At 36.5% G+C, this 27,918-nt stretch overlaps 1 protein-coding gene across 1 annotated transcript in view; it reads left to right on the top strand.

The window, feature by feature from the left end:
• HSD17B4 (hydroxysteroid 17-beta dehydrogenase 4) overlaps positions 1-27,918 on the top strand; it is a 62,952-nt gene that overhangs the window by 15,980 nt on the left and 19,054 nt on the right. Inside the window, exons 11-18 of the mRNA XM_054286490.1 lie at positions 1,577-1,705; positions 7,522-7,628; positions 8,314-8,547; positions 8,972-9,023; positions 10,374-10,445; positions 11,938-12,041; positions 14,655-14,720; positions 24,782-24,851. Coding sequence (XP_054142465.1) covers positions 1,577-1,705; positions 7,522-7,628; positions 8,314-8,547; positions 8,972-9,023; positions 10,374-10,445; positions 11,938-12,041; positions 14,655-14,720; positions 24,782-24,851 — 834 coding nt within the window. The remainder of the gene's footprint in view (positions 1-1,576; positions 1,706-7,521; positions 7,629-8,313; positions 8,548-8,971; positions 9,024-10,373; positions 10,446-11,937; positions 12,042-14,654; positions 14,721-24,781; positions 24,852-27,918) is intronic.

Genomic DNA, 27,918 nt, shown 5'->3' with positions numbered 1-27,918 from the left:
ATGCTCAAGACATTGTTTACTGAGGCAAGAAGATGAATAAAAGCCTGCGGTTCTGAGAAAACTGTTTCTATTTGGTAAAAGTTAAAACTTTAACTTCATGTGGGAAAAACTGGTAGCTTAGGTATGTTACCAGATACAGGTGTGTGCATTGTTATGCTTTTGAACTAACAGTAACTGAAAATCTGCCCAAGTAACTTCAACTTTTGGATCCTGGGCATAATTTGAAGTAGAATTTGTGATGCTAAGTATACATTGCTGCCTTTTCTTGATAACTTTAATTTTTCATGATATAAATATCATATGCTGATAAACAGGCATATTTTTCATTTTTCATTTCTCATTTAATCTTTTTCATTACTTTCCACTATTGCTTATGCTTCTATTAAAATACTAGTGTGTAGGCTTGTTAAGGCAATTAGTGTTCTTAAATAATCAGTAGCTATGCTACCCATGTATTTTCCTTAGTGACTCCAGTAACCAACTTAAATACTAATTTCAGGCAAACTTGCAGGAGATACTGAGGACTTATGAGAACAAAAAATATTCAGTGTGCGAGATGCCTTGACTTTTTTCCTAAATCCATTGAACCTGGTACAAGCACTGTTTTCATGAACTGTACAACTTTTCAGCCTACATGAGTATCATCAGAGGGTTGGAAGTAGGGCTCTTAATTCAGGAAGTCATTCTGCTTACTTTTAATTTTTTTTCTCCAACTTGATAACAATTTTGTACATTTCTGACTAACTGCAAGTGTTCTGTGTAACTGGAATAGTGTTTCCAAGAGGTGTGGGCAACAGATTAAAAGAAGCAGGTTAGCAGCACAAAACGTCTTGCTGCCCTTTACAAGCAGTTGGGTTTTAATACAGCTGAAAATCTGCACTTTGATCAAGAGAAAATACCATTTTTCATCATTATGATGACTATTGTTGTAGTTACTGAAATTAAACCATGTTGTTCATGAGGTACCAGTATAGCCTTATTCATTGCCTTCTGCTAATTAATGGCAAACCCAACATGACTGATTAAGTATATGAATTACAATCCAAGTAATCTAAGTCTGTATCCTTATGGAACTAATTTCACACTGGCCTTACCAGTTTCTCTCAGGTTACAGTATTGAAATACAACTTCAGAGACCATTTAGAGATGCTGGCTACTGGTATTAAGGTTCTTTTACAGCTAAAAAGTGGTTTTCACTTTTTCCGTGTAATTTTCTATGCTTTCAGAAGATACCTAAGCAGTAGTAGTCGAAGTCATGTGAGATGAGAAATCCTGTAGATGAATACTAGCTGCAACTTTTCAGTAGACAGAATCCTAAAACTAGTATTTAGGAGAGTGAAGTCTGTTACAGCTTCAGTGAAACTTAAAACCAGTGCTGTTCCCTTTCTAAATGCTAGTTAAAGCAGTGAGCCCTTTTAGTCCAGCTGGAAGTTACACTGGTGAGTTACATTGGAGTACTTAAAATGTTTCCCTTGTCGTACCATCTTGAAGGTAGTGGCCTAGAGGAAAGTTGTGTAAAGAAATGAAAAGCTTCTTTGTTTGTTACTGGAACTCTCTGGCTGGTGTTTCCCATTAGTGCGCTGGGAGCGATCCTTGGGTGCCATTGTCAGGGGAAAGAATCAGCCAATGACGCCTGAAGCAGTGAGAGATAAATGGGAGAAGGTGTGTGACTTTGATAATGCCAGCAAACCCAGAACCATCCAAGGTAAGGGAGACTTTAATTTTGGGGCCATTCAGGCTGGGGAAAAGAATGTTTTTGGGAGATCTTAATTGTAGCCTTTCAGTACTTTATGGAGGTCTCAGAGAAATAAGGGAAAGCTGGGATAAATGTATGCTACTGCAGCAGGAGAAGGGATAATGGTTTTAAGCTAAAAGAGTATCAATTTAGATTGGATACAAGAGGGAAGGTTTGTACAGTGAGGGTGGTGACACGTTGGCATGAGTTGCCCAGAGGGGTGGTGGATGCCCTATGCCTCAAGGTCTGGTCAGACAGGGCTCTCAACAAATTGATTTACTTGAAGATGTCCTTGCTCAGGAGTTGATGGGGGCTAGGACTAGCTGACCTCTGAAGATCCCTTCCAATCCAAACTATGCTTTGGTTCTGTATATGTGGATAGCTTGGGTAAGCAAAGCTTAGAAGAGAATGATTTCTTTCAAACATTTGCTGAAACTTCAAAATTTACAGAACTAATGAATTTTCTTGTAAATGTGCTACATTAATAATTTTCTGTTTCAGTATGGTCAAATCTTTCAATTCTAAAGCAACTGCTATATTGTTACCTATAGCTTTAAGGCATGATTTATCTTAACAGTTTCTAGAGAAGTGACATCACTGTCATTGTAAGCATTAGAGTCAGACTGATGACAGTGTTTTATTTTATTGCACCGACATGCAGACAGCATAGTGCAATAGAGAAATTGTGTTTTCTTTTCAGTCCTGGAATCTTGGTTTTTGGTGAACATTTCACTACCAAAAACCTCTGGTTAAGTTGTGGGATATATCACAGCAAAAAAGTTCTTACTGTGCCTTATATTCTTGGGTCACATCACTCCCTTGGCTGGTGACTAAAATGATTTTCTCTTTCAGTGCTTTGTATACTTTTCTTGTTCCTTGCCAGCATTTGAGAGTGCAGGGCAGGAGAGGAAAAGGTATCCATATACATATATGGATATGTATCCATATACATATACATATACAATGTCAGTTGAATTGCAAAGGTAACTAAATGCAGAATAGATATTCAAGCCATTGGCTCCAAAATCCATTAGGATATTTTGTTAAAAACCTTAAAGATATGTTTTTAGATGCCTTTACCAGAACCAGCATAGTACACACTTTGTCCTTTCCCTCATGTCTTGGCACACTGGGGGATGTAACCATCCAAACAGTAGTTCTAGGTCACCTTACTGATCCTTGGCTTACAGGTATCCTGTTTCCAAATGTATGCAAGTTTATACATGTTCTCTGTTCTGCAATGGAATGGTATTTATAACAACATAATTCCAGCTTTATCACTTCTGATCTGTTCTAGGACCTGTCACCTGAACTATGTTACTTTTATGGGTGGCTAGCAGAAAAGTATTGTAGATAGAGATTTCTTTTCAAAGTTGCTTCAGCATTATATATGGTATTTCACATCTGCCAGTTGGTGCTATGAGGAGGAAAAACTGAAGAAGATTTTGAACTTTTTCTGAACTTCTGAACTTCAAGTAAAAGTGCTTACAATAAAATATGGCAGGTTTCTATAGTCAGGAAATCAAAAATGTTACATTGACATGGATCTTCCAAGCCTTAGCTTCTGTTATGAACTTAGTCAAGATCTATCTTTTTCCTTGCAGGGCAGTCAAGCCACAGATACTGAATAAAAACTTGTGTATTAATTGTTGTATTGTGTATTTGTGTGAATCAGCATAAGGATTGAGGAAAATTCTTGTTGGCTGAATAGAATTTTTAATTCTGTTAGAAGTTTCTTCTGCTGTCAAATTCTTTATTGTCCTCTTTATTGCTTGAAGGTAAAGGAAACTAATTAGAGTACTTGCAGTAAAGATTAAAAAGGTACAATACCTAACATCTGCAAGTTAAAACTCATCCTGCAGATTTCCTTATTTTGAGTAATATGATTTTGTGAAGAGCATTTGTGTGCTAAGCATTAGGTGCAGTAGGAAAAAGGAAAACCCAGAAAGGAATTAGATAAAGTATTTGCTTTTAATGCAGTAGAAAACCCTGTTTGCTACTACATTAAAATCTTTCATTTCAGAAAAATCTGAGATCCTAATCTTATTTCTCGTTTTAGTGATACTGATAAGAGAGGCTTGTATTTTGTACATAAAGCAGAAAGACCAGATTAAGTGTGGTGCAGAAGCTTCTGAATGGTACAGGGTGCAGTAGGTCACAGTTGCACCATGCACTGCATGTTGGTGCAACTCCCAACTGTTTTCTCCTTGCCTTCATGGTGTACTACTTGCTCTTGTGTCATTGCCCAATTCTTCCTATTGTGGAAAGGGAATCAGACTATGTTGCGGTAGAGGCAGAGGACAGGCATCCCTGTCTTGCAGGCTGTATACTGTACACAGCATTCTGTAGTATCTCTTGCACAAGTCAGTGTGTTGTTCTGTTATCTAGGGGAGCAGAATTTATTGTGTCTATGACGTGGGTGATGCTCTCTGTCTCAAGCTTCTGTTCAGTTGAGAAAATTTGAGCCAGCTAAAGGTCTGTAATTGGCTATTAGAAATTTTTGTGCATTTTTAATTCTCTTAGTAGCTATCTATTTACAGAAGATAACTCAAGTGTTCTCATTTTTTGACTTCTGGCACATCTTAAAAGCTTATGTCTGACATTGAGCAAATTAATGTAAAACACATTGAAGCTGTGTGTGTGTATACGTATGCATACTTTGTGTGAATACGAAGAATTTGTGTAAGAGGAGAAGTGTTCCGGCTTCAGTGTCAGCTTTTCTTATATGTATTTAAAAAAAAGTTTAAACACTTGTGGTGGTTTTTTTGTTGTTAAGGAATATGATTCATATGCAATGTCCCCTTATTGGAAAATCAGTACTTTTGGAAAGAGATGCCCTTCATTGTGACTATTTTCAACCTTTGTTCTCCAGCTTAGTCTTTTCCTTTTTTTTGCTAATGATTTGCTGTACAATAGCAGGCCATTCTGAGGTGATGAACACTTAAGGTCATAGAGTTCACTGTTAGTCCAACAATTTAAAAAATACCCCTATACCAATAATAAGATAATTGTGTTAATTAAAAGTTTCCTACTGGGTTTGTTTCTGCCAAAATTATACCCTTTGGTATAATTGTGTATTTCTTGGATCTTAAAAAAAAGTTAGAAGGAAAGTTGGGAATTACCATCCTGTGAGCCTCGACTCTGTGCATGGGAAGAGGAGAACAGGGAGAACAGGGAGATGATTTGAGACAGTCAGTACAGATTCACCAAAGATGTGTTCTGTCTGACCAACCCAATGGCCTTCTGTGCTGGAGTGACTTCATCAATGAGTAAGGGCAGGCCTGTGAGTATCATCTTTGTGAACTTGGTGTAAGGCCTTTGACACAGCCCCCCATAACATTTGTCTAAATTGCTGAGCTGCGGATGTGACGGACAAACTGTTCAGTGGAGGAGGTGTTGGTTGGATGGTCAATGTCTCAATGTCCACATGGTGATCAGTAGTGAATGCTGTCCCTCAGGGGCCTGTGTTGTGTAATAGCTTAATGACATAGATAAGGGATGGAGTACAGGCTCTGCAAACTTGCTGAGGGTGCACGGAGCTGAGGAGTGTGGTGACACACCTGAGGGATGTCATCCAAAGGGACCTGGACAAGCTTGAGGAGTGAGGCCATTGGAGCTTCATGAGCTTCAACCATGCCAAGTGCAAGATGTTGCACCTAGGATGGGGCAAGCCCCAGTATCTAAACAGGATGAACACATCAGAAACATCCCTGTGGAGAACTGCCTGGAGATGCTGGTGGATGAAAAGTTGGACAAAAGCTAGCAATGTGCACCTGCAGCCTGAAAAGTCAGTTGTATCCCAGGGTACATGAAAAGAACCATGTCGAATAGGTTGTGGGAGTTGATTCTGCCCCCCAGAGGTCTCCTCTCCACTTGAAGTACGACATCCAGCTCTGCAGGCTTCAACACAGGAAAGACTTAGACCAACTCTGGAGCAAGGCTAGAGGAGAGCCACAAAAATGATAAAAATGATGGAACTCCTCTTCTAAAGGGAAAGGCAGACAGAATTGGGTTTGCTCAGTCTGGAGAAGAAGAGACTTCAGTGACACCTTTTTGGAGTCTTTCAGTACTTAACTTTTTGGCAGGGCCTGTTGCAATAGGATGAGAGGTAATGGCTTAAAACTAGGGCTTGGTTTAGGTGAGCTATAAGGAAGAAGCTTTTTACAAAGGATACTTAAACACTGGAATGGGTTTTTCATAGACAGGTAGTAGATGCCCCATCCTGTAAACATTCAAGGTCAGATATGACAGAGCTCTGAGATACTTGGTTGAGTTGAAGAGTGTCTGATCATTGCAGGGGAGTTTGATCTTTAAGGGTCCACTCCAACGCTGTTATATGACTCTGTGATCTCCTTAGTGTTCAGCCAGACACTAGCCCAGTCACCAACTTTATAGTCCACTTGCATCATACATTCTGGAAGAAAGACTCCTTGAAGAGGAAATGTAGTATTCTACACCATTATTATTTTACAAGTTACCTTTGTACTATTGATCCTAACTATGCCAGATAATGTTGTCAAAAATGCATGTTGTTAGTCTTCAAGTCTCACCATTAAAAGTCATCTTTATATTCCTGCATGTAAGTAGTTTATGGCCATGCTAAAGTTGAGGAAACAGTCAGGTATGCTTGGAGGCCAAACCTGTGTTCTCCTGTGAAGATTTTAAGGCAATGTGAAACCTTCTTTTGTTCATGCAGAAAAAGTAGAAAGAGTCTATTACTTCTCCCAATAGCTTTGTATTGCTTTTCTTTTATTCAATTAATGAATGAACAAAGGGATAAAAGAAATTACCTTTCAAAAGGTTCTTCCGAATTAGAATTATTGTTTTGCACATTTTCACATTATGTAAGTGTCATATTGTGACACAGCTTATATCTAAAGAGGAAGCTTGTCTTTGGCAGAAGAGGTGACAACATATACTTGTTTCCTAGATGTTCCTTTTCTTCACAAGATTATGGCCACAAAAAAATATTACAATGATTCTGGCAGTGAGACTGGTAAGCAAGAGATAGTTTAGGAAAACAGGATTCTGCAAGAGGGCATGCAGTTTACCTTGCAGGTTTTTTAGAGTAGTGCTGTGTGATAGAGCAACATTGACTTAAATCAAGCAGCAGTGCAAGTCAGTATGCGCACAGGGGTTTTGAAGTGGAGGGCAGTGACTCTGTGTTAAGGTAGTTAAGAAATGATGTTGCATTTCTCTGATTTAAACACGTTTGTGTTTTTCTGTGTGAGATTCTCATCACCTTTTGTTTGATTCTTTCTAATGTTTAATGTTGATTTTAGCCCTATTAAGTTTCAAGGAACGAGTTGTTCTTGATGGCCTGCTGTGACCATAGTTGAATTCATGCATCATCTCATTTATAATTTTGTCATTGCTCAGTCTCAGGCTTATTCACTTTTCTATCTATCTGATTCAGGAAAGAGGGTAGCAGTCAGGAGACTAGACCTGTGACTTGTGTTGCAAATAATTCTCATAAGAAAATCAGTAGTAATTTTCAGATATTTGCTTCTCAGACAGTTGAAACATACACCAGTCATTATCTTCTCCTTTATACATTGAGATAAGTGTCATGGTTGACTGGTGGGTGCAGAACTGATGGAACCTGTGCAGAAATCACCTTGAGCAGCACACTGCTCAGTTTACAGATGTATATTTACTGTGTTTAAAGGTGAACTGAGAAATACCAGGCTATATCTCATTTGCTGATTGATGTGTGTATTTTGTGTCTGTAACTGGAGTGTTTCATGTATGGTTTCTAAAAGTGAGTTTTCAATTCCTTTCTCTAGAGTCCATAAGTGTATTGAGTGATGCTCTAAGTCAGATAGAATCTCAAGGGAATATTTCTATGAATTCAACAAGCTCTGGATCAGTGGTTTCTTCTTCTGTTGACACAGTAAGTACCTCTATCTACCAGATGCACTCAAAGCTGCGTGAAAACCTTGAGCAGAGAGACCAGCATTGCTGCCCAGCTTGTACTCTGGCTTGCTGTCTGCAAAAAAGAAAGGTGGGGTTTAAAATGTGATGTGAGGAAGCAGAATGAAAAACCTCTCCAGACTCCAGTCCTTATTTTTCCTATTGATGATAGGAAAACTTACGGCTGAATAGACTTAATAATGCAGAATCTAGCTGCTTGTAAGTTCTGTTAAGCATCTCTAACTGGGGTATTATTCAGAAAAGCGAGAGAACTTGGGTGTTGTTGGGCAGTGTCATTTTGCTCTGGCTCCTTCTCTATAGGTAATTTTTCCTCATTTCAGTCTTATTATGGTGTTAATTATTTCAATTGTGGTTTGTTTTTGAAAAAATCTTACGCATTGCTGAGAGTGCAGTTATATCAAGTTATGTCATTTATTCTTGAGGTAGATTGCTTGAAGCAAGGTATAATGCCTTGCATTTGGGTTGCTTGTATTGCAATGAATACATTAATATTTTGTGGTGTATTCATAACTCATACTTTATGTGTACATGTGACTGTAAAGAAGATCCTCAGGCATCAGGCTTGATAGAAAAATTACAGAAAGAATGCAAGTTCAGTATTAACTGGTATTGATTTTTATTTTATTTTGACTTCTTATTTCCAGGCAAGTATTGTTGGCCGTAATTTGGGTACCAACGTGTATAAATATACTCACTTGGAGCCTATTCTGTATGCACTTGGTGTGGGAATGTCAACCAAGGATCCAGACCACCTAAAATTTCTCTTTGAAGGAAATGAAGAATTCTGCTGTTTACCCAGCTTTGGAGTAATTCCTGCTCAGACGTCAATGTTTGATGCTGTTCCTTCTCTTTCAGGACTAAATATTGATCTTGCCAGGGTATGGAGGAGTAAAGTAGGCAATTTTCCTTGTGTGTCATATAACTGAAAGGTGACTTCAGTTAGTATTTTTGTAATATTGTTAAGTTCCTTTTGTTCTAGAAATTAAAAATTCAGTGGTTTGTATTCTTACATCCTAAGAAATTATTCATTTACTTCACTTGTATAATGCATCTTCCCATGATGAGATGTATGATGAATTTGATATTCAGTTTTACTTTGTGTTCACTACTCTTTTTTTAAACCATAAAAGCTTAAAACTTTATTTGAAAACATTTTGGGGATGAAATCATAAAAACAAAAGAGTAAAACTTGGGTTTTTTTAAATTTGTTTGCTTTGGACACTTTCTAAAATAGCTATGTATTGACTTGGGGGAGAAAGCAATATATTGATTGTAATTACAGCGCTGTCTTTCTTTACATAGATGCTGCATGGTGAGCAATATCTGGAGCTTTATAAACCATTACCAACTTCAGGTCAGTCCTTCTGTGTTGATGTGTTTTTCACTATGACAACAGTTCCTGTAGCCATATTGTAAATGGAATTAGGGAAGCTTTGTTTCAAACTGCAGCACTGCATATCCTTTTTACTAGGAGTGGGGGAAAAGAGAGGCAACCTGTTGTGTTCTTGAAGGAATTCTGAAACTGTGCTTTTGAGATTAGGTGTTGCTTTTCTACAGTACACTTAGTAAAGTATGCATCGTCTTTGATACCATAAGCAAATGCACTACATACCTGTGGATTATTCATCTTATTTGATACTAACTACCAAAACTTTAAAATATTTCAATAAGGTTGTATCATAAAAATTTTGGGATGTTTACCTAAGAATTCTTCAGCATTGATTGTGTCTGTGTGCCTGTAAGAGCATAAGATTTAAACTATGTATGTAAAAGAACAAATGAACATCCTAATGAGGAAGCTAATAACAATTACTTTTCTTTCTGTCAAAATTCTCGAGGCATTAGTTACTGCAGTAGCAAATTCTTTTCAGAGATGGCTGAGTTTTCCCAGATTACAGTATCTGAGAGTTACTTGTTACGTTAATTCAGGATATGCATGTGTCTGGATTTCCTCACTTGTAGTTTATAAAAATTAAATTTTTGCAATTTTAGCAAAAAAAAAAAAAAAAAAATTGCAAGCCGCAAGTAAATGGGGGAATTTTTTTGTTGAAACAAAAAAATTATCTGAAAATCGTATTTAATACAAAGAAGTCTGATTATTAGTAACGAATTGCCAGGACTTCATATAAGTTTTTGGTTTTGCATTCTGTAGGCTGATTTATAAACACGTGTGTCTCTAAAGTGATAACCTCTATGTCAAATTTTGGGGACCCCTATGCCCAGGCTCTGAGCTGAGCTTCTCTTCCGTTGGACTGTGGATGCCTTAGCCCTCCTGAAATCTGTGGACAGTCCTTAAATGATTGGATCTATCTTTGAAGATAGCAGTATGTTTGAGTCTTAAGAGTGATGCGTTTAGCTCTGAATACATGAACTATGGCAAAATTCTATTAAAAAAAACCCCCAGAAGTTATAAAAAGACCCCAAGCTAAACAACACTCAGATCTTCAAACCAAGATTTGCAGATTCCCAGATGCTGTTGTTATAGTCAGGTCGATTGAAATTAATATGACTTTTACAATGCTTATGATGATGTTGATAATAAGAATTACAGTAATAATAATAATAATAAGGACAGCAACAATAATGATAGTAGTAGGGAAGGAAGTTAGTAAGTAGGACAGTTAATAAGGAAGTGTAAAGAGTGATCTGTGGGCTTTGTTCCTGAAGCAAAACCTTACAATGTGTCCATGTTCTATTCTTACAGGAGAATTAAGGTCGGTTGCAACTGTTGCAGATATTCTGGACAAAGGATCCGGAGCAGTCTTGCTAATAGATGGTAAAATGTTTTATGGCTTTTGATGGGGGTACAGTTACATTTATTAGGTTTCATTTTTAACTAGCTGTACCAATAACTGCCAGCCCTTCCACAGACAAGACTTTTAGCTTTTTAAATCTCAGTGAGATGTGGCAGTGTAATTGTTCTTGGTCAGTTAACCTACTGAATTAGAAACACTTTCTTCCTGTGCAGGTAGAACAATGCACCATGCAAACAGATCAAAGTGTAATTGTTCTTGGGTAATTAGCATACTGAAATAAGAACACTTTCTTCCTGTGTAGGTAGAATAATGCAGTATGCAAGCAGATCAAAGTTTTTAACAATAATAGTACTTCATCCTGCCTGAAGGTAGCCAGTTTATATCCTGCTACCCACAATAAGGGGGTGTGTGCCTGCATGCTTGCATGTGTTTTGTGGGTGATTTTGCAAAGGTTAATCATATCATTATGTTATGTCAACCCATCTGCAAAGCATCGATCTTTAGGAGCATATCTTGCATTCCTTTTATGTGTCTGCATTATTTTATTCTAAACAAAACCCATTTGGTTCCTTTTAAATCCAAGTTAGAGGATGAGAATGTCTCCAGAAATTGATAACTTGCAGTTTCCAGAATCTTACTCTCATTAGTTGTGATTATGCCAAGGTTCTTTGGCAAATTAGACAGAAAGAGTGGGTTTACAGACTGTGAATCTCTAATCTCAGACTGTTGACCTCTTATTCCTTCAGTGGTCAGATAAAATTGTAAAAGTTTTTTTACTGACCATTCCTCATAGCTGTGTTTTGTTTTCATACTGGGCTAATATGAAGCTTGTTTATTCCTGCAACATGCAAAAGTTCTTTTTGTGAGCGCAGTCTCTGGTTTTTAAATTTCTTCTAGAACTGGAAATTAACATTATTAACAAAACAGTTCTGTGAATTCCAGTCTGAGGTGTAAGGGAGTGAACTAGCTATGAACCGCAGTAGGAGGCTGAATCTCAGTGCAGTGTAGGAAGTCTAGCTTCTTCAAAAGAAGAAACAGGCGACCTTGAACTCTGGAACTCTTCTCATACAAGGTGCTAGTACTACTTTTTGTATGAGTTCATAATCTATTTAACACATTGGGTATTCTCAGTAGCTTTTAATACATCATATCTTGTGGTACAATTCCATATTTAAATAAATTAATACAGTCTGAGATGCTGAGATAAGTCTAATTTCAGTTCTGTGTTGTCAAATTTTTTTAGTACTTTGAATGTTGTCACCATTTTGATGGCTAATTTTTTAATTTTAATGCTTTCAAATAGATAAAGTTAATTTTTTGAAACATATCATTAGTCTTCCCTACTAGGAAAGTGACTTGCAACAGTGCAGTGTGAAAGTGTGACCACTGTCACTTGTTAAAATTAGCTTTGTCAAGTTTCCATCTGAACTTGTCTCTTGTAACAACACATGCTAGTTGCATGAAAAAGGAGATTGAAGACAATATATGACCTTTCTCTTCTTTGTTTTTCAGTGAATACCTATTCTGGAAAGGACCTCGTGTGTTATAATCAGTTCTCTTTGTTTTTTGTTGGAGCTGGAGGATTTGGTGGAAAACGAACATCAGAAAAGGCCAAGGTAAATCCACACATATCCATATTTTAAAAAAACCCACCAAACACTAAAGAGTTCTGTCAGCACTGCAAGAAAAATACTAACTATATGAACTAGGAAGTGTAAACTAGCACTTAGGCAGCATGGCTGAGCAAACTCAGATGGAATTTAAATACTTCTGTTCACTGCAGAGCCTGAGTGAAAATGTATTGTTCAGGTCTTGGGAAACCAATGGTTTTTTTTGAGAGTTAAAGTGAGTTAATAAACATTACAGGGATGAAATATTCCTACACTGAAATATTTTAAATGGTAGCATATCCTAGTGGAAGGCAGTATTAGGGTTGAGCTTGCAGTTTCTAGAAAAGATCTCTAGGTGTAGCTCTTTCTAAATCTTTGTGTTGGTATGGAAGAGGCTTGGAAAGCATAAAGAGGAAAAGAGAAGTAGCATTATAGTTTGGAGCTGAACTTTTCTGTTTTCAGAGAGTTAGCAAGTAGCAAACATTGTCACATGAACACAGAGTGTGTATGACAGAATGCTTGAGGTAGCTATTTGGGTGCCTGACATTGTCCCCTTCAATGCTGTGTTTGAGGGCAGTGACTTCATGTTGTTAGGCACTACAGTAATAAACAGTTGAGTGAGAAGGTTATGTTAAGCTCAGTGGTTTTGAACATTAATAATGAAATACCTAGGTTTCATGTGTCTGAAATAGTGTAGGTGATGTTCTTTGGGATTTTTGCATGTAAATTTACTTTTTTTTTACTTAAACCCGTATCAATTATATTGAAGTTTTACAATATATAAACTTTACAAATCAGGTACTGAAATGCCTGCTGCTTTAAAGAGCCTTCTGAGGTATAGAAAAATCACAGGAAATTGTTGCAGACAGTGTACTGAAGTCTTTGAAGGAGCCCTTAATTGTTCTACAATCACATTTTATAAGCAGCACATGTAAAAAACCCTGTGGTTCAAGGCTAACCTATTGTGATGACATCAGTGTAGTGCTTTGGTACTTCTTAGTAAAATATTGCAGTTCAGGCAACTGCAGTTTCTTCCCTCTATTTAGTGAAGTGTGAGAATATTGTATTCATTATTTTACATTTTAACATTTGAAGAAGACTGTTTCAGGCAGCTCCTTCCCATGATTAAAAAAATCCCCCAAATGTAGTCTCATTAACACAAAAATACAGCAATTTCAACAGAGGCATCAGCATGCAAGAGGCTAGTTTTTCAATGGTGAATTCTCCTGCTTTTTCCTTGCAGACCTTCCCAATTAAAAAAAATTTCATGCCCCTCTGTGAAAAAAGAAATCCCAAGCTGAACAGACATATGTTGTAGTGTGTCTTTTTGTCACTTAACACTTTTCTTGTAGTTAAAAATTGTATTGCAAGTCAAGAGGAGCAGATCTCCAAGTTTAGGTCTGTGGTGAGCAGTGTGTTGTGTGAGTCATGTATCTTCTCTTGAGTTTAAGGTTTCTTGACCTGTGGGTAGAGGGGTTTCGTTGATTATTCACATGTTGGCTGGTTTTAATGACTTAGTAGGTAAAGCGGAGCTTCTTTAAACGAGCTTGAAATAGATTGGCAAGTCATGCTTGTTTTGAGAGCATGTTTAGGAAATGTTCTTGTCATCAAGCTGATTGTGTAGGTCCACTGTGATTCTCTGAAGTGACAAGAGGAGTGCTTATCAAATCTTCCACCCAAGATGTGGTCTTGCTCTGTGTTAATAAACAGGGAAGTGCCTTTGCTTTTATTAGACATGAAACTACAAAGCACTTGGTTTCTTTTTATTTCTCTTTCCTTTGGTAAAGACCTTAAAGAAATTAAGATAAGGGAAATTACTACAGGTGAGAATCAATTTGCTTCCTTTCATTTTAGAGCTTATGCTAGTTTCTTTCTAGACTTTTTTTTTTTGTTTTGAAAATAAAAGGACTATAGGAGAAAAATTATTTCAGCTAGTTTAATAGCTTGAATTGGTTATGGTGTACTTTATGTTTGTTATGATCTAAGATTTTCTCTGTCAGGATGTTGGTAAGATTTATGTCTTGGAAACTGAGCTATGAAGCTGTAGATGGCACAAGGAACAGCTTTTTTGCAGTAAAGTGGAGCTTAATGTGCAGCATGTAATTGCAAAAAAAAGTAAAAGAAAAAAGTGTAAAACAAAAAGGCACTGGAAGCTCATAAAGGTGAAAAGTAATGAGAGTCCGTGCGTGAGGTAGTAAATTATTTTGTTCTTCATTGTGCCTCTAAAAGTATTATTTTAAAAGCTTCATTTTTCTTTATGTGTTCCAAAGCATTTTACTATTCTGTGAGACAAGTATTTTTTCTGAGTGGATAATTCTTGCTTGGCTTTTTTTGGATAATTTGGAAGAAATGTTATCAAACACATCAGGTGAATCATGTAACTGTAGGCAGGATCTGATACCTCAGAATCACTGTCTCTGTAAGGCTATCCTTGATGAGTGATATTTCCTGGACTAAGTATCTTTTTCTATTTGTCTATAAATGTAAAAGGGATAGGAGGAAGCTTACCAATTTGGTAAATATTGTTTCTTTTTATACATAACTGGTATATTCTGGCGTTAGGTATGGATAAAAGATTTTTGCTGTGAAATACTAATAATACTATTACTTGTGCTTTAGTTAACAGCAGTTCCACCCCAGAGACCCCCTGATGCTGTAATTTCTGATGTTACAACAGCTGATCAGGTAAACCTTTGTTTTCTTCTGGTGTGGAAATCTTTGTTTTGTTTGGAGCAAGGAGTGCTAAATGATGTTAACTAATAGTTTAGGTTTTCTGATATACCTCAGGTATTTATGCTTATTTATGTGTATGTTTGTATATATATGTGTGTGTATGTATGTGTAAAGCTAAAATTTCTTCTAGCTTATGTCAATGTACTGTGTAAAACACTCTTTTCTTAAGACTGATGAAATTTTATAATCCTTTATTACAAATTTTGTATAGAAGGAGGAGATGAATGTTTGTACTCTGTTGTACTTTTGAAAAGAAGGCTCAGGCTTCCTGAAATTTACACCACATGGTGCAAGCAAACACATTGTGACCGAAAAAAAAGAATTACTGACAAAAAGAGTCAAGGGAAACCTGAAACACTGACAGACACTGTCCGGATAGGTTTCTGTTTGTCCGCATTCCCACTGGTTCACAGGCACCCGCTTTCCCCAGGCAGAAACCTGTGCAAAGAATTACAACTTCCTCTCAAGGTGAATCTGCAGGTGATGGACAACCAAGAAAGGAAAATCTGGAGCTACCAACATTAGGATACAGAGTGCTGTTTCCAAAATCAACTTAGTCATGGCAGGTGGCTGTTGCTTTGGAAGATGGAATTAAAATGTTGAGCATTAGCTGAACTGTGCTAATTGCAATATCTGCTTAGCTTCTCTCTGATTATATATGGAATAATTAAGTCTCATCCAGCTGATTTTTATTCTTGAAGTCCAAGTTAGCCCTCCCCACTTCAACTGGGAAAGAGTGCCAAGATCAGCATTTTTGTTTATGTCACTGATGTACTGGCTGCATCCTAAAATTCACAGCATTGGTCTAGGAGGTACAGGTGTCCTATTCTTCTCAATAGGCGTCATTGAGAATTGGCAAGGTGAGCAAGGAGCAGGGAATGATGAGGGAGTACTTTTCTCCTGGCAGGTGGCTAAATGTGGTGGAAGGTGCTTTCTAGCAGCTGACCCTTTGTTAGATGAGATACAGCATCCCTAAAGGTTCAGTATTTAGAATTATTTATTTTGAATGTTGGAAAGATTCTCCGCTGCATGATTATATTGGAATTGATTCCAGGCTCATCAATTTTCACATGGTATTTATGATTGCCTTTTTCATATGGTAGTTTTAGTTTCTGAGCCTTAAACCCATATGTCTAGAATTGTTATTGTGCACAAAATACTTGAAGTTCATGAGATAAAAGATAGTAATAAAACACTATAACACAGAAGTTGGGACACTTGCCATTGCAAAATTGATTCTTGGAAATAAAAGAAGTAGCAGGGAATAGCTACTTCGCTTGCTTTTTTTTTAAGATCTACTCTGACAGGTGGTAATTCTCTATAAAGAGAGTTATTCTCTAGTTAGAAGTTAGAGGAGCCACAGCCAGTGGACTTTGATAATCCCAAGAAGGCTTCTGTTCCAAATTATTCAGTAGCATTTATGTTTCAGTGATGATGACAGGATGGGTGTACAGGAGGGGGGAACATGTAGCACTTGGGAACTTTATGTACAGATGCAGACTTTCATAAGAAGGACAGCTTGAGCAAATATTTTACATTTACCAAGATTTTACATTTATGTGTCTGTGGAATGACACATAACTGCCCAAAATCTTCTTTAAAAAATAGAAGCTGGCACACAAACTGCTTGGAAATTTCTGAATGTCCTAGTGTTTAAATGAAAAGTATGTTGGCAGAAATGACTGTTGCCATTCAACTACTGAATTGGTACAGAGTATAAAACAGACTGGAAGAGTCAGTTTGCAGATGGCATATGATTTAACTTAAACTGTGCTTATGTCCACTGATAGCTGTGACACTCAGTTTTTATGTTACCATAATTACATGGCTAAGCTGGTCTTCATAATTAGCATTTTTTCCCTTTTCATATCATAATTGTATAGTAAACCATCTGATAAATAGACTTCCATACATAATTTAGAAACATTTACACACCTGTCTGTTACTGAAGATGACAACTGTGGCTACCTTGAAAGTTTATTCAGTTCTAACTCCACTTCAGTGGGTTTTTTCAAAGAGGAAGAATGTTGCAGACCAGATAAAGCACTGCTTAGTGAGAAGGGCACTGAGAATGGAGGCCTAAATAACTGTTTCTGCCCATTGCTGTGTGTTCAGCAGAAGAGAGGGTACAGCCACCTACAGTTTCTTGACAAGTCTTTGTGCTATGTGACTGTTGGCAGAACAAAGTAATCCTTTTGGTTAGTGGTATCAATGACTAATAGCGAGAGGTATAATATATGTTTATCCCTCTCAGATCTGTACCCATTTCTGAGAAATTCTTTAAATTCCAGCCAGTGCTTATGAATGAGTTGCAGTACCATGATATAAGCTGCTTAAAGGTAAAAGTGGCTAAGAAGAAATTTATAAGTATCTGATCTTCTAAAAGCCTTTAAAGCTTAAAATTGCATTTTGCTGAAGAAGGACATAAAATATTTCTTCTATTCATGATTTTTTTTGCAAAGAACTAGATGACAATTTTTGCATCTTGCCCTGTAGAGATGTGCATGTGTGGTGGTATTTTTCTAGCTTGTTCTCTCTCTCTAACCTGAACTTGACTTGAATAGACACACTGCCATATGTCTTTTTAATTAAATAGACCTTCTGACAGAAGATCAGGATGTATAGAGGGTGTTTGACTGTTAGCCATTAGCAAGAAATGGATCATTCAATTTCAACCCTATAGGGAATATTTAATGTAGTTACAGAGCTTTTGTCCTGACAGTTTTCGAACTGGGTGCTTAAATTAATCAATCAAACTGATTTTGCGGAATAGTTGCTAATGAAATTAAAACTAACAGGCAGGGAATGACCTGTGTCTCTGGAGAATCTTGTCTGCATATAGTTTTCACTCCTTCCTAATTGTGTTGATTTTTTGGGAACTCGTTTTCTGACAACACACAAGGTAAGCTGCAGTGCTTATTTAAAGTGGCTAATACCTTAACTAATACAAGTCACTTTTGAGGAAGGAAATGAGTAAGGTGTCTTGAATTTGTTGTGAACTTTCCATGATTTGTTTGTTTGCTCATGGAAAAACTCAGTGTTCTGATATTTTACAAGTTTTCTTCAAAAAAACTGTTCTCTGTCTTCAAGTATCAGAAATAATATTCTGTTCTCTATCTTCAAGTATCAGAAATAGTATTCAGAAGTAATCCACAGTGTAGTGACAACAAATAAACCGTATAACAGTATTGCACAAGGTGAAATTTTTGACCATGTAATTTCAGTTTTAATGTTCTCTGTTTTCTTTCACCTTTTTCTGAAAGCTACCTGTTTTGTTTGTGATATGCCAAAACTAAAGCTGTAGTTTGTGGAGTTTGCAGGACTTCCAAGTTTTTTTTTAATATCAGCTCATCTCTAACAGAACATCTAGTAAGTTTACAAAATATTTGCCAGTAGAAAAACTCTCTTTGCTTGCAACAGTATATTTCCTAAAGCATTCTCCCTCTCTGAATTCTGACTCCGCGTGCTTGTTGCTTGTATCAGTCAGGAGAAATAGACATGACAAAAAAGTAAAAAGGAACATTTAACAAGTTTTGAAAAACATGGTGTCTCAGCCTGTAATGCTTTTGAACCAGCTGTGTATGTGCATCCGTGAACCCTTTAAGAGTTTGCAATGCAGCATCATGTGAGCTATCACATGTAAATTTCTGGTACAGCTACTTTTCCATGCAGTTTGGAGATCTCAAACACATGGTACTTCTGCTCTGAGGCTTCCATGGTCAGGCAGTTTGGCCAGTCTTGCTTTCAAGAATTTTTAAACTCTTCTTTAGAGCTGATGAAGCTGAGTCTAATACTGGTTGGTTAAAAGAGCTTATTTATATCCTGTCATTTTTAACTTGCTTTTATTTGGAAAACTGTGATAGTCTTTTAAGTGTTAGAGATATCTAAAAAGATAAAAATTCCAAGTAAAGGTTGTGGGTTTTGTAGTCTTAGTCTGCTTCGTATGCAATGTTTCAAGTGATGCTGGCATGAATGGTGTGTTTGTTTCCCTCTTCATCAGGAACTCCTTCCACATGTGAGGAAAAAGCTATAGACCTCAACTGAGACAGTGTAGGAAGTCAGTTTTCCTATGTTATTTATTGCAACAAGTTATATTCTGAGGAGTAATGAGAGGAAGATTATCTTATCGTTAGAGACTGGTTGGAACTGCAGTAGTTTGACAATGGATTTTCTGTATTTTGGTCTGTGGGCTGCTGTCACCCAGATATCCCAAAGCACTCAGGTATGGCTACTCCTTCATCAGTGACTGGTAGGAGAGGATTAGACAATAGAGTTTGGAAGATGGAATTTGGGAGTAGAACTAGCTGGAGGATGTCTGAGCATCACAGGCTGAAATTGAAATCCACAGAGGCTGTGTTCAGAGCTTGTAAACTGGACATCAAAAATGTGAGGTGCTTTGAAAAGGTAGGCCTTCGAATTTTCTATTATAGAGCTGGAATTTGTTTCTGCTGCTTGACAGTTACGACCTTTTCTCCTTGTAGTTTCTCATCTATAAAGCAAGAATGTTTATAAATGTTTGAGGCATTGTAATTGTACAGGAATGTTTAAAGAAGTGGCATACAGTATGAGATGGTGACTTTTCTGGATGTGATACAGTTAGCAGCATAAAAAGGAGACATATAAGAGACATACACTGTATAAGTGAATATGATTCTTTACTCATTCAGATTTTGAGAGAGATTCAGTTAATCATACCTAGACTAATCTAAAAAAACTATGTAATGCCTTCTGTTCCAGATATAAATCCAGCATTGATTGACAAAATATGAAGAAATTCCTGGTTTTTAGTGCTTTGGGGTTTTTTTCAAACATACAGTTTCTTTTTGTTTTCTCTGAAAAAGGAGAAAATAATTGGCCCGTGTCCTGTTTGAAGTCGTCGTGTTATCAGCATCCTGTGATTAAGACTGCAGGAGTCACCTTCCCTTCCTGAGTCATTCTCAGTCCTGCATTCCTGCTCACACCGCAGCTACCTGAGTTTAGTTTTTTTACTGTGACAAATTACAGTTAAAATTACAGTTCCTAATGTGTCTGGAGGCAGTTGTGAAGACAATTATGCAGAAATCTAATTTGTGGTCAGAGAGTGGACTTTACAATAAAAACGGACTAGGAAGAATTTTTGGAATGAAAGAGGAGTGTGGGAAGCATTTAATGAATGCTTAATGAATTATTAAGCTAAAATCTACTGTGAAATGCTTTCTGCCTGTTGCCAGTAGGTCCATTATTATGAGGCTTTACTTGGAAGGGTGGTAAAACCCTTCCAAGCCTCTGTGTAGTTCAAATGTGAATCCTTACCTGTGGAAAGCCATCGTTTATTCTGCAGTCTTCATATGTATTTTATTCCTAAGCATATGTAAATATTTGTGTTTTTAGACAATTTAGGGAATGATGAAGGAAGCAAGAGGAAGACCCAACAGATCAATAGCTGGCTCTCAGCCTGGTGTCAATGGCATAATTTTGGCTTGATTGATCATGGGTCAGTTTGCACAACAGCAGGCCTGCTGTCAACAGATAGGGTACACCCCTCTCAAAGGCATAAAAGACCTTTGCACAGGATTTAGCAGGGCTCATTAAATGAGTTTTAAACTGGATTTGAAGCAGGGAAGGGATAAAACCAGGCTCACTAGAGACAAGCATGAGGGTGCATGACAAGTATTTGAGGGAAGGTGTCTCAGTGGACGTGGAATCCGTGTGTCAGCAGAGACAGAGGAGTTATTCATGTACTAGAAAACATGGAAGCACTTGAGAGCACAGTGTAGGAATTATGTCTTCATACCCACAAAAAGGTGGTGCAATCAGTAGCCTAACTGAAGTGTGTCTACACCAATGCACACAGCATGGGCAGCAAACAGGAGCAAATGGAAGCTGTTGTGCAACAGGAAAGGTATGACATAGTTCCCATCAAAATATGGTTGTAGAACAGGTTCTAATTTATACGCTGTTCTGTAAAGATTCTAGTACAGCATTGCTTAAAGGTGTGTAAATTTAAGTGTATTTCAGGCAATAGCACAAAAGAGCCTCCTGAGAGATTTGGTGATTTTTTTTTTCAATTTATAGCATAAATAATCTGCTTCATGATAGAGAAAATGATGTTATGCAGGTTCACAAATATGGACAGCCTGACAGAAGAAAATGTACTAAACAAGAAAGGATGATAGAAACAAAACAAAGGGATGTGAAGTCTATGCTAAGATTTGATAACCTTTCTATCATTTGTTCAGAAGCTTGTGTGCAGAAATGGTACTTATTGTATAGTAAGTGTTTGTAATAGTAATTACTTTGAAAGTTTGTTATTAATGTCAAGTTTTATATAACCCCCAGTCCTTTGTGTTTATTCTTGTTGGGAAGATCAGAATATAATTGTTTAATCATGGCAATTTTGAAAAATATTTGGGAGCTTGGATTAGGGTAGAATTTTGTGTATTAAGGTAATAAAAGGTACAAGTCTGGCAGTCAATTTGTTTTGACAAGTCGATATTACTTATCGACTTTGTTTCCACCCCATGTTTATACATGTCTTAGTAAAGGCTGTGAAAATTGTTAATCCATTTGAAGTTCCCCAAAATGAAGACATGTAGTTTTTCTAATTGAGAGGCATTGTTAAGGGAAAGGCTTCTTGCATATTTGTCGTGCTACTGAAAAGTGATTAATGTTTTGTGAAGTCTGTGTTGGAATATGTAAGTTGATACTAAATTTGAAAAACATTTGATGTGGACAAACAGAAAATGCATGAATAGTGAAGGGTGAGGAAGTTTTATGTACAGTGAATTACTTAAGTACTGTGCTAAATTTCAGTTCTTGAAACATCAACACTGCCATTTTAACTGGAAATTTTCTCTGTTCTTAATGTGAATGAGAGCCCATTGACACATGAGATGAGATTGTGGATGTTTTCTGTACAAGATGGCTTGACTGCTCTTTGTTTTAAATAATCTGTAAAAGCATATATATATACGTGTCCATGTCCATACATACAGGTATTCATATATACACACCTTTACTTTGTAAGGTAAGCTTTTGGGTAGAGGTATTTTTCTGCCCAGTTAGAAGGGAAAATATGTGGATAGTTGGCTTCCTTTTTCATCAGCTTTACCACTGACCTTTATTACAGTCTGCAGGAAGACTGAAAAATTGGCACCGACAGGCTTGATATCGCCTTTTCTTTTGTGATCTGTCAGAATTCCTAAATTGTTAGGAAATGGGACTTGACAGTTTGTGTTATTAACTGGAGAACTATTTAATCATATTATGACTGACTTCAGTCTAATGCTTTACATCAATTGATTCTTGTAATCTTTCAAGGATGCATCTTTGGTTGGTTGCTTGGGTTTTTGTTTTCATTTTTCCCCCCTGTCCCCCAGAATGCTGTCACTTATGAAATATCCTCACTGGAGGAATATAGAAAGTAGAGCCAACAAGGCATTAAAGCAGTTCTGTTTTCATGTTGACTGTAGTTTTTAAAATGAAGATTTACTAAAGATTGTGGTAAATACAATTTGTTGGCAGACCTAATTTGGCTGCACTGAATCTGAAAAAAACCTACTGTAACTGTTTTATTGAGTTCTGCCTGTGTTTTTTCCAGCTGTGACCAGTGTCACTGTTATTATTAAAAATACAAAAAGACAAGTATCATTTGTAGATTAATGCATCAGAATTTTAGTTAAATATGTTGACCCATTTAATTCTCTGAACTCAGTTGTTTTCTAATTGCTACATTTATTTTGTTAGCAAAGCACAAGTATTTTTTACTACAGTAAATTTGAAAACCATTTGGTGCAAGTATTGTCTCCCAAGTAGTGCTTACTATAATTCTAAATAAATAGTTAGTTCTTACTACAATTTTAGCAAGCAACAGCTGCATAGCTAGATTAGAGATCTGGGCTTAACACAGAAATTTGTCTTTTTTCTTATGATCCACAAATTGAATTTTCCAGTACTGCAACTAAATGTTATTTAGCTAGAATTAAAATTTATTGCAACAGCTCTTTTGTGAAAACAGCCTCCTGACAGCTTTTGTAAAAATTCAAATTAATTGAAGAATGACAGTAAGACCCTAGAATTTTAATTTAGCTATGAAGTCCCTCAATTATTTAATAATTTAGTATCTAGTGACTTTTTTCTTGAGTAGCAATTTGCTGTTAGATTTCAGACTCTTTTGAAACAAAACTTGAGTAATGAAGGGAGATAGCCTATTTCATAGAATTCTGTTGAGGAATTCTCTTTAGATTTTCAGATTTAAATTTACTTGTGTGAAAAGAAAGTATGGGTCTGTCTCTCAATAAAGTATCTTTCATAGTGTTATAACTTTTACATATTCAGGAAATTATTTGCCCTCTCTTTAGTCTTTTTCTGGATCCCGAACACAGACCCAGCTGAAGTTCAGTCTTACACTAGTATAAAATTTCCAGTCTTCATTATTTTCCCAAGAAATTATACTATTAATTAGAAGATAATTGAAAAAAAAAGTTATAATAAATACACATTTTTGTCAAAGATAAAACTACAGTTAGAAATTCCAGATCCACTCTTGTCTTTTTTTTTCTGAAAGGAAAAGTGTTTCAAAACCAGTAAACAAATATGTAAACAGCCACGGAGAGGTATTAGCTTACTGTTTGCCTTTCTAAGGTTTGCATGCTAATGCTATGGTGCAGTTTGTGATTTTCTACTTGCTGTTTTTAGTGTCTGGTTCCACCTCTCACAGAAAGCAGAGACAAGGTCTTTACATTCCATCTTAACTCAGGCTCAAAACACTTGCTGTATCAATGAAAATTGCTATGAGAAATAAGAGAGACGTAGAGCTTAGATAGGTTAAAGCTGTAGATAGGTGGAGAAATGACCCAAATATTAACAGATTAAAAAAGAAAACTCATGCATTGGGGTTTAAAATGATACAGAACATGTTCAGAACATTTCTAGTTACACTGTCTGCTTCAGACTTGATAAAAGAACAGTGTTGGGCATATTATGGAAAATTCTTCCTTTTGGGAATCTTTTTTTTTATCCTTCTCTTTGAGAAATCTGCTGTCTTCTTTCTTCCAAACAGAATTTAGTACAGTTTACCCTCATTCAAATAAATACATACCATTTTTTATTGTCCTAGTTCAAAATGCTGGGAAAAATTTTTTCCTGACAATTTGTTCTAAAGGCCAGTAATGTGCTTCACTAAAATACAATTTGTTTTCAGTTTAAAAGCTTTTTTTCAATTAAATATGTGTCCAATTTTTGTATGTCATCATAATTAAGCTGCTAAATTCTTGGAATCTTCATTAATTAATGTAATGTACCGAATTTCACTGTATTTCTGGGAAATTTTTACTAGGGAGTACTCCACTGTCATTTAGTCACTGGATTTCACTGTAATCTGTTGACCAGAGAAAAAGGTTTTATTTTAGAAATATGCACTGGTTGGCTTTTGATATCTCTCATAATATGAACTGCTGGCTGCTCTGCATGTACAGCAAATACAAGATTTGATGATAAAAATGCTAAAGTTATACAGGGAGAGAAACCTGAAGTACTGCAGCCATATTCTTCATAGTTTCTCAGAGTTATTCACAGTATATAAAACATACTAAATCTGTGTTTCTCTACTTTTTTAGTAACAAAAGAGAATATTTAACATGAAGCAAAAGTCTTCTAGAAAGCTTGGAGTGTTACTTTGGGGTATTGTTTGTTTTTGCTACTGGGGTCAGCTACCCATGAATCTGCTATGAGAGAAGTATATAATAATTTAAAAGGAAAGAAGGGATATTTCTGATCCCCATAAGATGAATCTGTTGTTGGAAAAACATGATAGTGTGTTTGTATGTTATTAAAAAAATTCATATATGTACTTCTGTTTTACAGTGTGAATAAATTTGTCAAAGAAAACAGTAATAATTAGTTTCATTTTACATGCCTTGTTGCGGAGTATATTATATAAGGACTAGTAAAATAGTTTGTGATATGTTTCTTAATCTGTCATGAGTTTCTGGGTGTCTTCTGCTATTCTTCAGACTCCTTCTCTGTTTCTGCAGGCTGCCTTGTATCGGCTGAGTGGGGATTGGAATCCTTTACATGTGGATCCAAGTTTTGCTGCTCTCGGAGGTGAGCTGATGGGGATACCATTGTGTTAATGTTTGGATGAAGGATAATGTAAATGTATTTTTAATCTATTTTTCATGATGTACGTTTTTCACAACCTGGAAAAGTAGTGCTTGTTTTATAGCTGTTCCTAGAGTCACCAATTAAATAACTTCAAAGTTCTACATGACACTTCAGTTTGAAGCATTGCTTCTTGTAGCTAGAAATGGGGAGTGGTGCTTGGATTTTACTTACAATGGAAACATACTTTCTAACTTATTTTCCTTAAGATCTTGTTTGTTGCCATTGTCCTGTTTTTAGAATGTCTGTTTCATAAGCAGAAATAATTGACTATCAAAGTTTCCAAAGGAATCCCATAAATTCTCTAATATGTATTTCTTCCCATTTGAATAATTTTAAGATTATGTGGGTCTCAGTGGAACTTTTTCTTTTTCAGTGTAGCCTTCTCTATCCCAGTAAATCCAGGAGGGCAGGAGAGAGGGAGCTTGTTAGCACTTCTTTCCTATAAGATTGCTTAACTACACCTCTTGCTAGTGCATTAGCTTGTTAATTTACATAATTCCACATAGCAAAGCACCAGATCAGAGACTGCATTAACTAATTCTTGAAGAGATGCAATTAATGAAAAGGGATGTTTTCTTGGAATCATGTAGTAAAGTTATTTTTTCAGACATATTTTCAGGCCTTGTAAGTAATATAGTTTGATTACTCTGGGCAGGCAGCAATTCGATTTACGTAAGAAATTTTCCTGAATATGTGTGGTATCATCATAAACATTACATGAGACTACTAATCTATAATAGTGAGTCTGCAGTTTCCTGATGAATTTCTTTTTGATATGCAAGTATCACTCTATGGTGTTCTTATCAAGATAAATAGAGCAGAGCTATGCTTCCTTGTTCAGATCACACTTAACATACATTCGCAAATTATCTTTCATAAATGCATACTAATTGGTTTGTTAACTCTGTTTTGTATAATTGTATGTAAATTTGTGTTCATAAGTAATGATTGTCAAATACTAGAGTCTAAGAAGAGATTTCTCCTTTTTGTTAAAGCATTCTGTTTGCTTATGATGTTGATTTGTTAATGTTGGTAATGGAGTTGAGAAATACGTGTTTATAATTGAAAACTCAGTGTTTGGAATAATAGTGATGATAATACTTTAAATACCTTACAAAAGAAGAGAAGTAAAAATCCTCTGCCTGCTCAAACAAAGAGCACTGGCACATAGGGAAAATGAAATTAATACTGTAGATAAGATATCCTTTTGTCTCAACATAAAACTGCCACACTGGATTTTGGAACTGTGAAAGTTCCAAAATACCCTACCTATACTAAATGCAAGTACTGTCAAAGAAGAAATTACTGTAGGGATAGTCCACAAATTTTTTTTCTAGGTTTGCAAAAGTTTTTTTTCCTTCACATCTATTCACACACCTTTTTGTCATGTAACAATCTCTCTTTTACTGGTTCTCACCAGTGCGCATGGGAAGCAAGCATTCAGCATAATGCATTCAGGTCATTCCTGGATTATTGTTAAGACTTCCTGTGGGTAATATTTCAGAAGACATAAACCACATGAAAACACCTGTTTGTATTCATGGGCCTTTATTCCTGTATCTTGTGTTTCCAGATACTAGAAAGCAATATTTACTTTCATTTTGTTTCAGTCTAGATACAAAGTAATAGAATTTTGCTCATGGAATTTTTCTTTGAGTATTAGTTTTATAAAGAAAACACTGGGAGAAATAGGATTTGGTATATTTGAGTTCTGAATAGAGTGGGTGGTTTCTGGTTTTTGCATAGTGAATTGAACTGAGTTTTTAAAGAGCTAGATGTCACTATAACATTCTGAATGAGAGATCCTGAAAACTGGTGATGTTACAATAGTGCAGTAATCTGACTGCATGGTAACTTTGTGCTTTCAGAACAGGGCCCATTGTATACAAAATAGAGTGCTATTAAAAGTGTACATACTCAAATATTTTGTGGCAAAGGAATGACAAAATGATCAGGCTAGAATACTTACAGTGAGAAAACAGACTCATATTCCTTTAAGCCTGTCATTCTGTCATGTCTTCTAACGTAATGTGACAAAATTTCTCTTTCTCACCCATAATTCTGCTAGCCTTGTCTTTCCTTTGGTGTCATAATTCCCATCTTTCCCAGCATTGAATCTTCCATGGCTTCAGCTTGCAACTAGTTACCACACAGCCACTTGCTCATTCCTTATTTCTCCCCTCCCCGTTTTTCCTTTCACTTGCCTTTCCTCTCCCAGCCTCACTCCTGGTGGGGTGGAGAGTAGAGTTGCAGAGAAAAATAGGTAAAACTTGCGGGTTGATATAAGAGTACTTTAATAACTGTAGCAAAGTAAAATATTATATTAATAATACTAATGCTGCTGCTACTACTACAAATAATAATGAAAAGAACAGAGAAGTGAAGAGTAAAACAAGAGAAAGAAGAGCACAACACATTTGCTTATCATCTGCTGACTGATGCCCAACCTGTCCCCGAGCCCTGATCAGTAGCTCCTGCCCAGCCTCCCCCAGTTTATATCCTGAGCGTGAGGTTCTGCCACCTCTTTGGTGGCAGATCATAGGTCACAGAAGAGTGTTTGGCATATCTTAGACACTATTTAGCAACAGCTGAAACATCAGTGTATTTTCAGCATTACTGTCACACTAAATTCAGAGCACAGCACTGTAAAAGCTACTAGAGAAGAAAATTCATTATAGCCCAGCCAAAGCTAGGATGGCGTCCTTGTGGCTTTTTTATTTCTGTCTCGATGGTAGTTCCTTCTCCTTCTCCTCCTCCTCCTCCTTCTCCTTCTCCTTCTCCTTCTCCTTCTCCTTCTCCTTCTCCTTCTCCTTCTCCTTCTCCTTCTCCTTCTCCTTCTCCTTCTCCTTCTCCTTCTCCTTCTCCTTCTCCTTCTCCTTCTCCTTCTTTCTCCCCTGCTGGCTAGACTTTCTCCTGTCTCCTCTTTTTTTGTTAGTTTTCTTTTGCTTTTGGTTTTTCTTCCAGCTGTTGTCCCTTGAGAGAACATTTTGTGCTGTGTACATGCAAT

Source organism: Melozone crissalis, unplaced genomic scaffold (assembly GCF_028551555.1).
Source record: "Melozone crissalis strain CALT ecotype California unplaced genomic scaffold, PUWL_Pcris_2 ptg000005l_1, whole genome shotgun sequence".
Lineage (NCBI taxonomy): Eukaryota > Metazoa > Chordata > Aves > Passeriformes > Passerellidae > Melozone > Melozone crissalis.
The sequence above is the reverse complement of the archived record's forward strand: the minus strand, read 5'-3'. Positions and strand labels throughout refer to the sequence as shown.